Source organism: Oratosquilla oratoria, chromosome 6 (genome assembly GCF_046742065.1).
Source record: "Oratosquilla oratoria isolate Oo_2021 chromosome 6, ASM4674206v1, whole genome shotgun sequence".
NCBI lineage: Eukaryota > Metazoa > Arthropoda > Malacostraca > Stomatopoda > Squillidae > Oratosquilla > Oratosquilla oratoria.
The window spans coordinates 74,818,090-74,831,967 of record NC_134782.1 but is presented as its reverse complement, the minus strand read 5'-3'; the positions used below and the strand labels follow the sequence as shown (position 1 = coordinate 74,831,967).

At 41.5% G+C, this 13,878-nt stretch overlaps 1 protein-coding gene across 3 annotated transcripts in view; it reads left to right on the top strand.

Moving 5' to 3' along the window:
* The window catches only part of LOC143026634 (progestin and adipoQ receptor family member 3), a 67,549-nt gene that overhangs the window by 28,661 nt on the left and 25,010 nt on the right, over positions 1-13,878 (top strand). For all 3 annotated transcript variants that reach the window (XM_076187358.1, XM_076187359.1, XM_076187360.1), the window contains one exon: positions 1,173-1,335. In XM_076187358.1, coding sequence (XP_076043473.1) covers positions 1,173-1,335 — 163 coding nt within the window. The remainder of the gene's footprint in view (positions 1-1,172; positions 1,336-13,878) is intronic.

The window sequence follows — 13,878 nt, the reverse complement described above, 5'->3', positions numbered from 1 at the left end:
ACACAGAGGGGGGGTCGCCGATTTAATGAAGCAGCCTTGCTGTGGATGTGCTGTGTTTTGCGGCACTGCCTCTGACCCAGGGCAGTGGACAAGATACAGGGATGACTCGTCATCCAGGAGGTGCCAAGATAAGAGAGAGGGGAGTGGAGTGTATTTGGGATGGAATGGGTGGGAATGGTTTTTATGCCTTTTGCTTTTTGGCTACCTCCCTTGTAAGGGGGATAAAGCCTTTGGAATATGTATGTTTTTTTTTTTTGTTTTTTTTTTCCTTTCTTTTCTTCCAGTGATTGATGATGACAAGTTTAAGGGATAACTGACAGGTACCTATGTGTGGTGGTCTTGCAAGACATGTCAGAAAAAAATATCTTTATCATCTTTAAAATACAACAGCACCCACAACTTCAATTGTGCAGCTAATACACAATGCATCTTCCCAAAGAGATCTGTGGTAGGGCCAGAGGACCATTGCCAGCTGCTGTGGGGCTGTATAATCAGTCAATTGTTGCCTTGAGTTTTGCTAAATGGGAAACCCACAGTCCCATAGTGGCTGGCAACAGTCTTTAGAACTTCCCACAGATCTCTGGGAAGAAACTTTGGACTGTGATGTATCAGTGTGGGACTCTTTCTATGTCTCCAGTTCAAAGTGGTAGAAAACAGAGAGCAGTTTCTTGTCAGCTCTCCATATGTGAAAAAGTGTAAGAAATACAGTTGAAGTTTATTAAGAGAGATCTTGAGTCCAATCCAGAGACTGTGCCTGCACCTTCTGATCAAGGTGAAGGGGTTGACAGGCTTTGAAAATGGGCAGTTTCACTGTCCATTTTACAGGACCACCACATACAGGTGCCTGTGATTGGTTCCTGAGGCTATAAATTTTCTGTATTGGAACTACACACAAACTGTACATCTGCCACTAGCAGATCCTGTCTTCCCCCACTGAAGTTGGCACCCAAGGGAAATTTGTTTCTACCTCTGTTTCCCCCAAATTACTATTTTCATAATGACTTTAGTCTGATTTATCTCCTTTGTATGTAGTTGTATATGTTTCTTGAATGACATGTATTTTTTCATTCAACTCCTAGAGTGTAAGAAGTTTTCAACAAATAATAATCAGATGGAATTTCACGAATTGAAATATAGGAAGACTAAATGTATGTTCATTCTTGATTTTGCAGCATCTTCAAGTGGAATAATGAGACTATTAATATATGGTCGCATCTTATGGGCTTTGTTGTATTTATGGGTCTCATGGTGTATGACTACTTACATGTATACCAGGAGTTCAAAGGAACAAGGGACGACTTTGTGGTGGTAACTTTTGTCCTTGTATGTTTCATGGTAAGTCCTAAGGTCATATTACATATTCCATTTGTAAGAATTTTATTGCCTTGTGTAGATATACTTGAACATATAAGGGGATAAGGGGGCTAATTTTTTAGTTGCATACGGCTGTTATAGAATTGATTTAATCTTTTATTTATTCACTTACATTTTCTCAACTCATTTGTGGCCCATGGCTTTGTATTACAAGAGATTGGGACAGTGTGTGTTCACTTTTCATTCATAGATCAATTATCAGTGGGTCTCCAGCAGGAGGCCCATGGTTCCTAGAGAATGAGCCACAGTCACCAGCTCAGGCCATAGTCATCCATTGATAATGTTATAGTCACAACTTAGGTTGATTTATTGTAATACAAAAGTAAAATCAATAGCTTCAGTTCCCTGAGGCAGGAGACCCACAATACCAAGGTATCTGGCCAAGCACATTGATTGCCCCATAGATCACTTCTGCAGTATAACACTACATAGCAGAACACCTACACATGCCAAAAAAACTCAAAACAACACCTAAATACCTATATCACTCGCAGATACTCCCTTCTATTCCTGCACAGCCACCAGACACCAGCCTCTAGAAGCATATCCATAAATCATATCACTCACTAGTCCATCAACAAACTGAAAGACAACACGTTACTACATCCCAACTCCCAATGATATCCATCCCTCTGAATCCTTTCTGCCCCAAAAGGACAGAGTCCACCTGGCCAGAATGTGGTGCAGTCACCATCCAGCCCTTCTAAGTTGCCAGAAGAGGCTGAATGACCGCATCACAGATAATTGTCCACGATACAACACTTCCCCTCATACCATGCAACACATTATGGAAGACTGCATTGTACACAATCATGCACACCAACAACACAATATATACTTTATATGGGACTTATGGGAAAACTCCATTTCATATGTGGCATTCCTCATGGAGATGGGACATCTTGGCCAGTCTCGGGAACAACAACAACAGCAACAACAACAACAAATACATGTGTAGGGACATTCATTGACTGGGTTGCTCAGTGATATTGGTGTTTTAGTAATTATCTAATTTTGGTCGCTTCAAACAGTGAAAGGGCAAGTGGTTGTGTTTCAGTGATCAGCGACAAAGAGGTACAGTCTATGTAGTAGAATTGTAGCCTTAGAGAGGACTGTTGAGGGCCTTAAAGAGGAGAATCAAGTTCTTTGTTCAAAGGCCCAAAATATGGACAACAAACCATGTTTAGAAAGCGGGTGGAAAATGGTGACAAACAAAACATGGGGAGATGGTAAAAAGCCCTCACCAGGCCCACTTGAATGCAGAAACTCTTTTCAAGCTCTCATGTATCTACAAGAAGAAGAAATGAAGATGCAAGAGAAGAAGGATAGGGCAGTCTCTAGATCCATAACCACAGGTAAAATTTTGGTTGTAGGGGATAGCCAGGTGAGGTATAGAGACAGGATAGAAGAGTGTATAGTCGGGGAAGGTATGAAACCCATAGTTTGCTTGAGTGTTTGGGGGGAATGACATAGGTAATTTAGGGAGTGAGGAATTGTTTGCACAGTTCTGAGATGCGCTAGCTAAGATTAGGAATAAGGGAGGGGTTCCTATTGTATGTGGAATCCTTCCAAGGCATAGAGTTAGAGACATGTGGTATTCCAGGGCTATTCCAATGAATTGCTGACTGGCAAAACAGATTACATGGGAGTCAGGGGGAAGTATCAGAATATAGTTTAGGCAACAGAAACAGCTTGGAGAGGGACTGAAAAGATTCACCTAATCAGGTGGAGGGAACATAAAATAAAAGTTTACTATACAAACAGCAGAAGTTTAATAGATAAAATTGATTTGCTGCGAGGTAAAGCATGCATAGAGAGATTTGATATTATAGCTATTACTGAATCCTGGATCAATATGGCTGATAGACATTTCCTTCCGGAAATCGAGATAGAAGGATATAAGTTTTTTCACAAGGACAGGGTTGGCAGGAGTGGGGGAGGAGTAGCACTTTTCGTTAAAAATACAATAAATTGTATTATCAACAATTCGATTAAGGAAGAGGATAGTACAGAATCTATTTGGGTGGAGATTATAGGCAAGAATAAGAAACTTATTATTGGCATCCTATATAGACCTCCTAACCTCAGCATTGAGCAGACTGATCCCCTGATTCATGAAATTTGCAGGGCATCCCAGTACAAAAATGTTGTGATCATGGGAGATTTTAATTATAGAAACATTGACTGGGAAATTTTAGTAGGAGATCAGGAAGTGCAAAATTTCTTAGATGTGGTGCAGGATAATTTCCTAAAACAAATTATTACCAATCTTACGAGGGGAGAGAATACTCTGGACTTACTTTTAACTAATAATGAGCACCTAACAAGAAACATAAAAGTGGGAGATAGCCTAGGCTCTAGCGATCATCAAGAAATAAGATTTAATATTATTTGGGAAGAATTAAATAGTACGAATCACATTCTAGTACCGAAATTCAGAAGAGTCAATTTTGATGAGATGAGAAGGTATTTAAGACATTTGGTCACTTACAAGACCAATCCAGGGCCTGTGAAGGGGTAAGGTACACAGTCAGTCCAGACATCATAAGTGCAATAAGGAGTCGGGTCACAGAGGGTATACATGCCTTGGGTCAGGTCACTTACAAGCACAAGGTCAACAGCCCAGTCAGTGATTTGGATGAAATATACAGTAACCAAACAGGTTTAATTCTAAATGCACCAGATTTATTCCCCTCAAGTCAATATGGAAGAATAGTAATACTCCCAAAGGGATGATGGACATGCTGAAATATGAGGTCGGAATGAAAAGAGGATTTACACAAGAATAAGAAATGAGGAAGCACACCTTAGACCCAAATATAACAATATGGCAAGACTGGTTAAAAAGAAAATGCGCACCGCGAAACGTAACTATGAAATTACGGTTGCCTGCAGACTAGATCCAACCCAAAGGGTTTCTTTCATCTATGCAGAACAAAAAAAAGGAAAGGATAGGCACAATTAAAAATGATGAAAATGTCATGATTGAATCTGAGGAAAAAATGAGTGAGGCATTTAACCCCTTCCATACGGTGCCGCACACGTAGGCGTCATGGACTTAGATCTCGGTGGCAGCAACCAATGCCAGCCGTACGACGTGTCGTAATAATACTCGCATCATAAAATATAGTCACCGCTTATATCGATCGTTCTCTCTTCACCCGTGAATTTTGATAACCATAGAAAATGCGATTACAAAAGAATTAGAAAGAATGTCATTATGGAGGGGCGACTACAATAAATATAATCAAGACGCCGATATGGCAGCCTCGCGAATACACTCGCTCCCCATGACGCCTACGTGTGCGGCCCCGTATGGAAGGGGTTAACAAAAATTTTCTCTTGGTGTTTACTGAGGGGCTAGATAAGGTACCTGACTGCAATGGAATTTTGAGTGGGGATGAAGAAAGTAAACTATCAGATATCAGCATTAGTAAGGTAGAAGTAGTCAAACAGATTGAAACAAAGAAAAAGAAAATTACAAAACTGTGATCAAAGAAATAAAGTAAGATTTCCTCTAATGAAGGAATTTATTACTCAGAATGAAATAAGGAATCAAATATTAAAGCATGACATTAACAAATCGCATGGCCCGGACGGAGTTGAAAACTGGATACTAAAGGAATGTATTGACGAACTAACAGGAAAATCATACAAAATAATTGAATGCTCACTCAAAGAAGGAAAACTACCAGGAGACTGGAAAAATGCCAATATAGTGCCAATATATAAGGGGGGAGATTAGGAAGACCCAACAAATTATAGACCGGTGTCACTAACAAGTACAATAGTTAAAATTTGTGGGAGGATCATCAAAGATAGATGGACAAAATATTTGGAGGAGAACAATATACTGAACACAATTTGGATTCAGACAGGGAAGATCATGTACCACTAATTTGATTTGTTTCTATTCAAGATTGATGGATATATTGCAAGGAAGGGATGGCTGGGCAGACTGTGCCTTCCTTGTATTGTTCAGCATGTACATAAACAACTTGGACATCAGACAAGACCGGACTGACGGCAATGGCGGTGGACTCGTCACCCTGATCCACCATTCCATCTGTTTTGTGGACACAAGTGCCACAACCAAAATTCTCCTCCCTACCACAGATAACACAACAGAAACCCAATCCATTCGTATCCGCACAGGCAACAATTCAACACTAACAATAGTTAACATGTACATTCCCCCCCAATCATCCCCCACAGTTCCAAACACCTTCAGACCTCAGCTCAGCCAACTAACCTCAATCCCCAACCTGATCATGGGTGGTGACTTCAACGCCAAGTCGTCTGCCTGGTTTGTCGACAACCCCGACACAGACAGAGGGCTTGATATACAGACTCAACTCGACTCATTGACTATCATGAACAACACGCATAATCATACACATATCCCATACCAAGCCCTCTACACTCCCTCCTCTCCTGATATCACCTTTTGCTCCCCCTGCCTAACCCCAACAACATCATGGAGAGTGGTTGGAGCCCTTGGTTCTGACCACCTTCCAATCATCATCACCACCAAAACAAGATGCACCCCAGCTGGCCACAGACACACTTACACCAATTACAAGAGAGCTAACTGGGAAGCCTTTAATGAAGAGACAGAACAACATTTTGAAACACTTAACAGTACACCAATCACCAATCACAAACATAAACAATGCTGTGCACGCTTTTAATACAATCATACAAAACGCAGACAAGAGATACATCCCTAGAGGCAACAGAAAATCACACAACCCCAACTTCACACCAGAAATCCAAGGCCTCATCAGACAACGTGACACACTTAAACACGATACCCCCACACCTATCCCTCAAAACATAGCAGACCAAATACAAACACTAAACACTGTGATTGCCAATAAAATACATGAACAAAAAACACAAAATTGGCAAAACTTTATCAATACACTTGATCACAAAACAAACACCAGCAAATTGTACAAAACACTCAACAGCATCACACTATCCAACACTAACACTACACGCTCTCACGCAGCAATAATCACAACAACAGATAATCTACCCTCAAACAGACAACAAGCAAACGCACTCATACGTCATTTTGCACAGACGAGCCATCTTACATCTCACCCTGACGACCGACGCACCATTCGACGTAAGAAAGACTTTCCCACAGACTCAGACTATACACCCTTCATAGACAGTCAGACAAAACTCATAATGCATAGTCTCAAGCACTCATCTGCCTGTGGCCCTGATAACATAAGCAACATCCACCTAAAACACATTGGACCACAAGGTATACACGCACTCACAAACATTGCAAACTACAGCTATTCACACAACACTATACCCGACATCTGGAAGCATGGTAAAATAATCACCATCCCAAAACCGAACAAAGACCCAACAATCCCATCATCGCACCGCCCAATCACACTTCTCTGCACCCCCTCTAAAGTCATTGAACGCCTAATACTTAAACTTGTCACACCATATATTCCCCTTGCTGACTCGCAACACGGTTTTAGGCCACTACACTCCACAAACACTCTTCTGACAAACCTCACACAAAGAATTTTTGATGGCATCAATTCAGATAGGCCCCACCACAGAACACTTCTTATAACATTGGACATTAGTAAAGCTTTTGATGCTATCCCCCGCCACAACCTAACAAATAAAATATATAACACAGACATGCACAATAACACCAAAAGATGGCTGGCCAATTATCTGGCAGGCAGGAATGCTCATGTGTCATATAATGGCCAATCATCGCACATCAGAAACATTAAGAACGGAGTACCGCAGGGCTCAGTTCTATCCCCCACATTATTTAATCTATACATGCATGACTTACCCACGCCAGACACCTCAGAAATACAAATCTCTTCTTACGCAGACGACATAACAATCACATGCACACATCGTAACACAGACAAAGCTGCAGAAATAATCCAGCCTTACCTTGACACACTCAACACATGGTTCATCACAAACAGACTCAAAATAGCTCCAACCAAATCTACAGCAACACTTCTCACCAACTGGACAAAAGAACACAAATACATACCTCATCTCTACATCAACAACACTCTAATACCACACACAAACACACCGAAAATTCTTGGTGTAACATACGATACATCCATGTCTTTCAAACAACACCTCACAAACATAAAAAACAAATGCACACCTAGACTTAACGCACTTAAGTCAATCACTGGAACAACATTTGGACAAAACAAAGAAACTAATATAACAATATACAAACAATGTATACGCTCAGTGATGAATTATGCGAGTCCTGCATGGGCTCCTAATCTCAGTGAGACACACCACAACACCCTTCAAATCATACAAAACAAAGCCCTAAAAACAATTACAGGCTGCACAAATACATCACCTACAGACCATTTACACCATGAAACAAAAGTCCTCAAAGTCAAGGAACACCTCGACATGAGAGGCACACAAACACTTGCTGCAGCCACCACAAACACATCACACCCGTTACACTACATAGCAGAACACCCACACACACCAAGAAACATTAAAACTACACCCAAAGACCTTTATTACACAAAGATACTCTCTTCTCTTCCTCCACAACCACCAAATACCAGCCTCCGGAAACATATTCATAATCATATCACTCACCGCTCCATTAACACACTGAAAGACAACACACTGCTGCATGCCAGACCCCCTGATATCCACCCTTCTGAATCCTCTCTCCCACGTAAGGACAGAGTCCACTTGGCCAGACTGCGATGCGGTCACCACCCAGCACTTCTAAGCTACCAGAGGAGGCTGGACGACCGTGTTGTGAACAGCTGCCCAGGATGTAACACTTCACCCCATACCATACAACACATAATGGAAGACTGCATTATACACAATCATGCACGCAAACAACACAACATACACTCTATAAAGGATTTGTGGGAAAACCCAGTCTCGGCTGTGGCCTTCCTTGGGGAGACGGGACTGCTCGGACAGACAGTCTAGGGAACGACAACAACAACAACAACAACAACAACTTGGACAATAGGATTAATAGTGATGTTAGTAAGTTTGCGGGCGACACTTAATTAGGTCAGGAGACGATGCTGAGATTCTGCAGGATGATCTTATGATATTGTTCACATGGTAAAATGGCAAATGGACTTCAATATCTCAAAATACAAAGTGTTAAACATAGGGCTCCACAACCCCAAAAACAGATATATCTTAGATACCACATTTTTAGAGAAAACTGAGTGTGAGAGAGACTTGGAGTTCTAGTGAGTCCTGACATTAAAGCCAAGAAATAGTGCATTAGCACCAGGAATAAAGCTAACAGAGCATTAGGTTTCATTGTTAGGATGGTTACGAATAGAAATGCAGGGGTAATTATCAAACTGTAGCGTTAGACCCATCCTTGACTATGTGGTACAGTTTTGGTCTCTCTTATAGAATGGATATAAATTCAGTAGAATGAGTACAGAGGAGAATGACCAAAATGATACATGGGCTCAGAAATCTACCTTACAAAGGGAGGTTTAGGCACCTTACACTCTCTGGAAAGATGCAGAGTGATCTAATAGAGGTGTTTAAGTGGATCAAAGGCTTTAACAAGGGTGATGTAAGCAAGGTCATCATATTAAGACAGCAGGGTAGGACTCGTTAAGGATGTACATGTTCTAAGGGGAGAGAGTGGGGGAATATCAGATCATTTTCTGGTGGAAGGTAAAATGAGAGTGGAGAATAGGTGGAGAAAGAAGGAAAGGGCAGAAGGTAGGGAGGTACTAAGAGTGAACTGCTTAAATGAGGAAAAAAAGGAGAGTGTATAAGAAGAAGCTGAAAGAGTAGTGGGAGGGAGTAAAGGATAGAGTAGAACTAGGAGTGGAGGAGGAATGGGGATGGTTCAAGGAGGGAGTCATAAGGTGTGTAGAACAAGGAGGGCGGGAGGAAATAGAAGGAAGGGTAGTGAGGGGTGGGATGAGGAAGCAAAGAAATGTGTAGAAGAGAAGAAGCAGGCATTCATAGAGTGGCTGCAAATTAGGACAAGGGAATCGTATGAAAGGCACAAAGTAAAGAGAAGGGAAGTTAAGCATAAGGTAAAGGAAGCAAAGAAGAGAGCATATGCAAAATGGGATAAGAGTATGACAGAAAATTTTGAAAGCAATAAAAAGATGTTTTGGAAGGAAATTAAAAGAGAAAAAGGAGGCGAATCAAGTAGAGAAGAAAAGGTAAAAGGTGCAAATGGAGAGATAATAATGGAAGAGAAGGCAGTGAGAGGAAGGTGAGCAGAGTATTTTAGGGTGTTGCTAAATGTGAAGGAGGATAGGGAGGGAAAGGTAGTTGCAGTAGGAAGCGCTAAGAAAATGAGAGTGATGAGTGAGGAAAATGGAGGAGAAATAGGGAAGAATGAAGTGAAAGCAGCTGTTAAGATGATGAGAGCAGGTAAGACACCTGGTCTGGATGGATGCCATGCAGAATGTCTGAAGAAAGGTACAGTTATGGTGGACTGGCTGGTGAGGTTATTTAATGTTTGTTTAAGAGAGGGTAGAGTGCTGGAGGACTGGAGGAGTGCCTGTATAGTTCCGCTTTACAAAGGAAAGGGGGACAAGTGTGAGTGTAGTAGTTTCAGAGGGATCAGCTTGTTGAGTGTAGTTGGGAAGGCTTATGGGAGGATCTTGATTGAGAGGATTAGGAGAGGAACAGAGGGAGTAATTGGTGAGGAACAGTGTGGGTTTAGGACAGGTAGGGGTTGTGTAGATCAGATCTTTGTGGTAAGACAGATATGTGAGAAAGCTATAGGAAAAGGTAAGGATGTTTTTTGGGGTTTTATGGATCTGGAAAAGGCTTATGATAGGGTAGACAGGAAGGCACTGTGGGAGGTAAGTCTGCAGATATATGGGATAGGAGGAAAGTTGTTAAGATCAGTCAAGGGTTTTTACGAGAGTAGTAGAGCTTGTGTTAGGATTAGAAATGGAGAGAGTGAATGGTTTGAGGTAAAGGTGGGACTTTGTCAGGGATGTGTTATGTCGCCCTGGCTGTTCAATCTTTACATGGATGGGGTGGTGCGAGAGGTGAAAGCAAGGGTAGTGGGTCAGGGATTGGAGATGGTTAAAGAAAATGGAGAAAAGTGGGAGGTGAGCCAGTTGTTGTTTGCTGATGACACTGTGCTTATAGCAGGATCAGAGGAGGGATTGAGGAAGTTAGTGACAGAGTTTGAGGTGTGTGAAAGAAAGAAGCTAAAGATAAATGTGGGTAAAAGTAAGGTGATGAGATGTACAAGGGGAGAGAGTGACAGCAGGCTGGAAGTGAGCATTAAGGGTGAAAGACTGGAGGAAGTGGATAGTTTTAGATACTTAGGTGCGAATGTGGCAGGAAAGGGAGGAGTGGGGGTGGAGGTAGAATGTAGATTGAGAGAAGCAAGTAAATGCTTTGGTGGATTGAAAAGTGTAATGAGAAATAGACATCTGGGAATGGATGCTAAAAGGAGGTTATATGAAGGAGTGATTGTGCCAACAGCATTGTATGGGGCAGAAACATGGAACATGAGAGAGGAAGAGAGAAGGAGTTTGAATGTGTTTGAGGTGAAATGTCTGAGAAGTATGATAGGGGTTACTTGGTTGGATAGAGTGAGAAATGAGGAGGTGAGAAGAAGAACAGGGGTGGAAAGGGAACTGGGAGATAGGGTTGATGAAAGAGTATTAGGATGGTTTGGACACATGTAAAGAATGAGTGAAGAAAGATTAGTAAAAGAAGTGTGGAAGACAGAGGTGGAAGGAGTGAATATGAGGTGGGCGTCCTAGGATGAGATGGATGGATGGGGTGAAAGGGGCATTACAAAAGAGAGGAATGTCTGTGGAGAAAGGACGGGAGAGGACAGAAGATAGGGGTGAATGGAGAGGGGTTGTGTATAGATGATGCTGTGATGCATGAGGGGGAGTGGGTGGGGGATGGGGGGTGAGGAAGTATGTATGAGAAAAAATTTGATGCAGCTCGAAGGGATTTCTCCCCATCTCCTTTTCTGCATGAGGGGACAGAGAGGAGGGGTCGCCGAATTTATGAAGCGGCCTTGCTGTAGATGTGCTGCATCTTGCAACACTGCTTCTGACCCAGGGCAGTGGACAGGATGCAGGGATGACCCATCATCCAGGAGATGCCAAGATAAGAGGGAGGGAGGATGGTGGAGGGGAGTGGAATATATAGGGAATGGAATGGGTGGGAGTGATTTCTATGCCTTTTTCTTTTTGGCTACCCCCTGTGTAGGGGGAAAATGCCTTTGGTATATGTATCTATATATAATATATATATATAAATATATATGTATATGCCTTTATTACAGCCATAACATAGTAAAAACCCACAAAAACCCAAAGTTTTGATCAATTTTTTTAGAAAAAATTTCATTAAGAAAAATTAATTTTGGTTATTGTTTGGCTAAAAATTATACCATGCCATATTTATAGTGCCAGTTCCCTGTGGCCCAATTTGGGCAGCAATCTGATATTAACGAAGAAAGCACATTTTGTTTTTTTGTGGGTTTATGGTTTTTTATTTGATTTGATTTTTTTTAAGAAACTCATTTGAAAAAAAAATTCTCATCATAAGCTTTCCATTGATATATAAGGCTTAATGATTATGACTTTCCTATGTGCTACAATTGCTCAAATTTAACCTAAATATCTCAAAACTACAGTAGTGGCATGCTGGCCCCTATTGCATGGGCTCGAAAGGAGACCCAGCTACAAAGATGCACAAGTCATCAAAGTGTTGTATATGTTGACTATAACATGGCTCAGTTCGCTACTATCACTGACCCCAGTGATATTGGTGCTACAGAGATAGAAACAAAACAAAAGGCAAACCAGACCTGATTGCAGGACCTGGGCATGAAGACATATTCACAAAATGGTCTAGGAATGGTGGTAACTAAAATATTCATGAATATAAGGAAATATGCTTAATGATATGAACATGCAGAAAGTAGATATTGTTTCCATTCACCTAGGGAAGAATATATATTCTATGTTGCTTGATTTCTAAGATTATAGTGGGGAAAGGGAACTGGAGGTTATGGCGGAGAGGATTGTTGATGGTCCTCTATTGCAGGAATAGTGTGATTCTGTGATTGCAAGATGGTCTCCACAAGATTGTGCAAACTAAATGCTTTAACTTTGTTCTTTGATTGATGTCCAAGGATACAATAGGTTCCAGAAAGTTTGGGGGAGAGTGTCGAGGTGGGGGTGTGGTTAGAGATGTAAACAATGTAAACATCAATGTTATTTACAGGGCGTCTTGTCCTGGATTTTGCTGATTTTGACATGTGTGAAGAGTTTGCGTGTCTTTTATGATTGGAATGTATGTCTACAGCTGGTAGTGAAGTGGAAGAGGTAGAGTCATTGGAATGTGTGTGTGTTGGTGCCATCTGAGTTAAGAGCTGGAGCATCCTCATGTGATGAAGCAGAGTTAGTTTGAGCACTTGTGCTAGAATTAATTGGCATTAAATTAGATTTTGCCTGCTTGGCCACATTGATGTGGTTGACTTTAGGGGAATTTGCTGATGGCAATGCAGGGAGGAAATGATTAGCTATGATGCCATGTTGAGCAGGGTAAATGATGGTGTTATATTGCTTCATCAGTTATTAAGCCTATGAGGATATCAGCAGGGAAATGGACGTCAGCTACGTAGGTGGTAACTGGAATGGCTGGGTACTCATCTTTGTAACTAATGTCTAGTGAAAATTTACCAATGACTGGGAAAAGTACACCATATACATTGTATAGGTTGATGTTGGGGGGTTTTTGTTTTTGTGCAGAATCTGTGGAAACTGTGTAGTGTCATGATGTTAACTGGGAAACCTGTGTCGATAAATATTTTCACTTTGGTGTTACTTGACTTAGCATTGAAAGTTAAGGAATCTGAAGATATGTCTGGGATATCCAGGGTGTGCACCGGTAAGGTTCCAAATGGAATATCTTTGTATGGAGTGACTGTCCTAGCAGGAGATGTGTTATGTGAATGTCTAGCAGGAGATGTGTTACATGAATGTCTTGCAGGAGATGTGGTACTTGAATGTCTAGCAGGAGAGCTATCTGGGAATTCTTGTCTATGGTGTCTTCATGCAAGTAAGACATGGCAACGATCAGTTGTGTGAAAGCATGTGCCACGAAGTTCGAAGTATCAGTTCAGTTGTGATGGAAATCTGTGATAACATGTGTTAACAAGGTGTCCTGGTTTGTGACAATATGTACAAAACAGTTGTGTTCTTGCAGGAGAGCATTGTTGAGACTGATGTTGTGTGCGTGATGTATGTTGTGCTCTCATGTTATGTGAGGAGGACCGTGACCTGTGCTATTGTATGTCTTGGCGCTATGGGTACTGACTGACTTTGTTTCTGTGTCAGAGAATTTTTGTGAGAATTCACCTAATGTGATACCTGGTGTGAATGTAATGGTGCTAGCTTTCTGGAGTGTGTGTGTAACTGCGAGAGAAGGCGAAAGTATGCAATGAGGGAGACTATG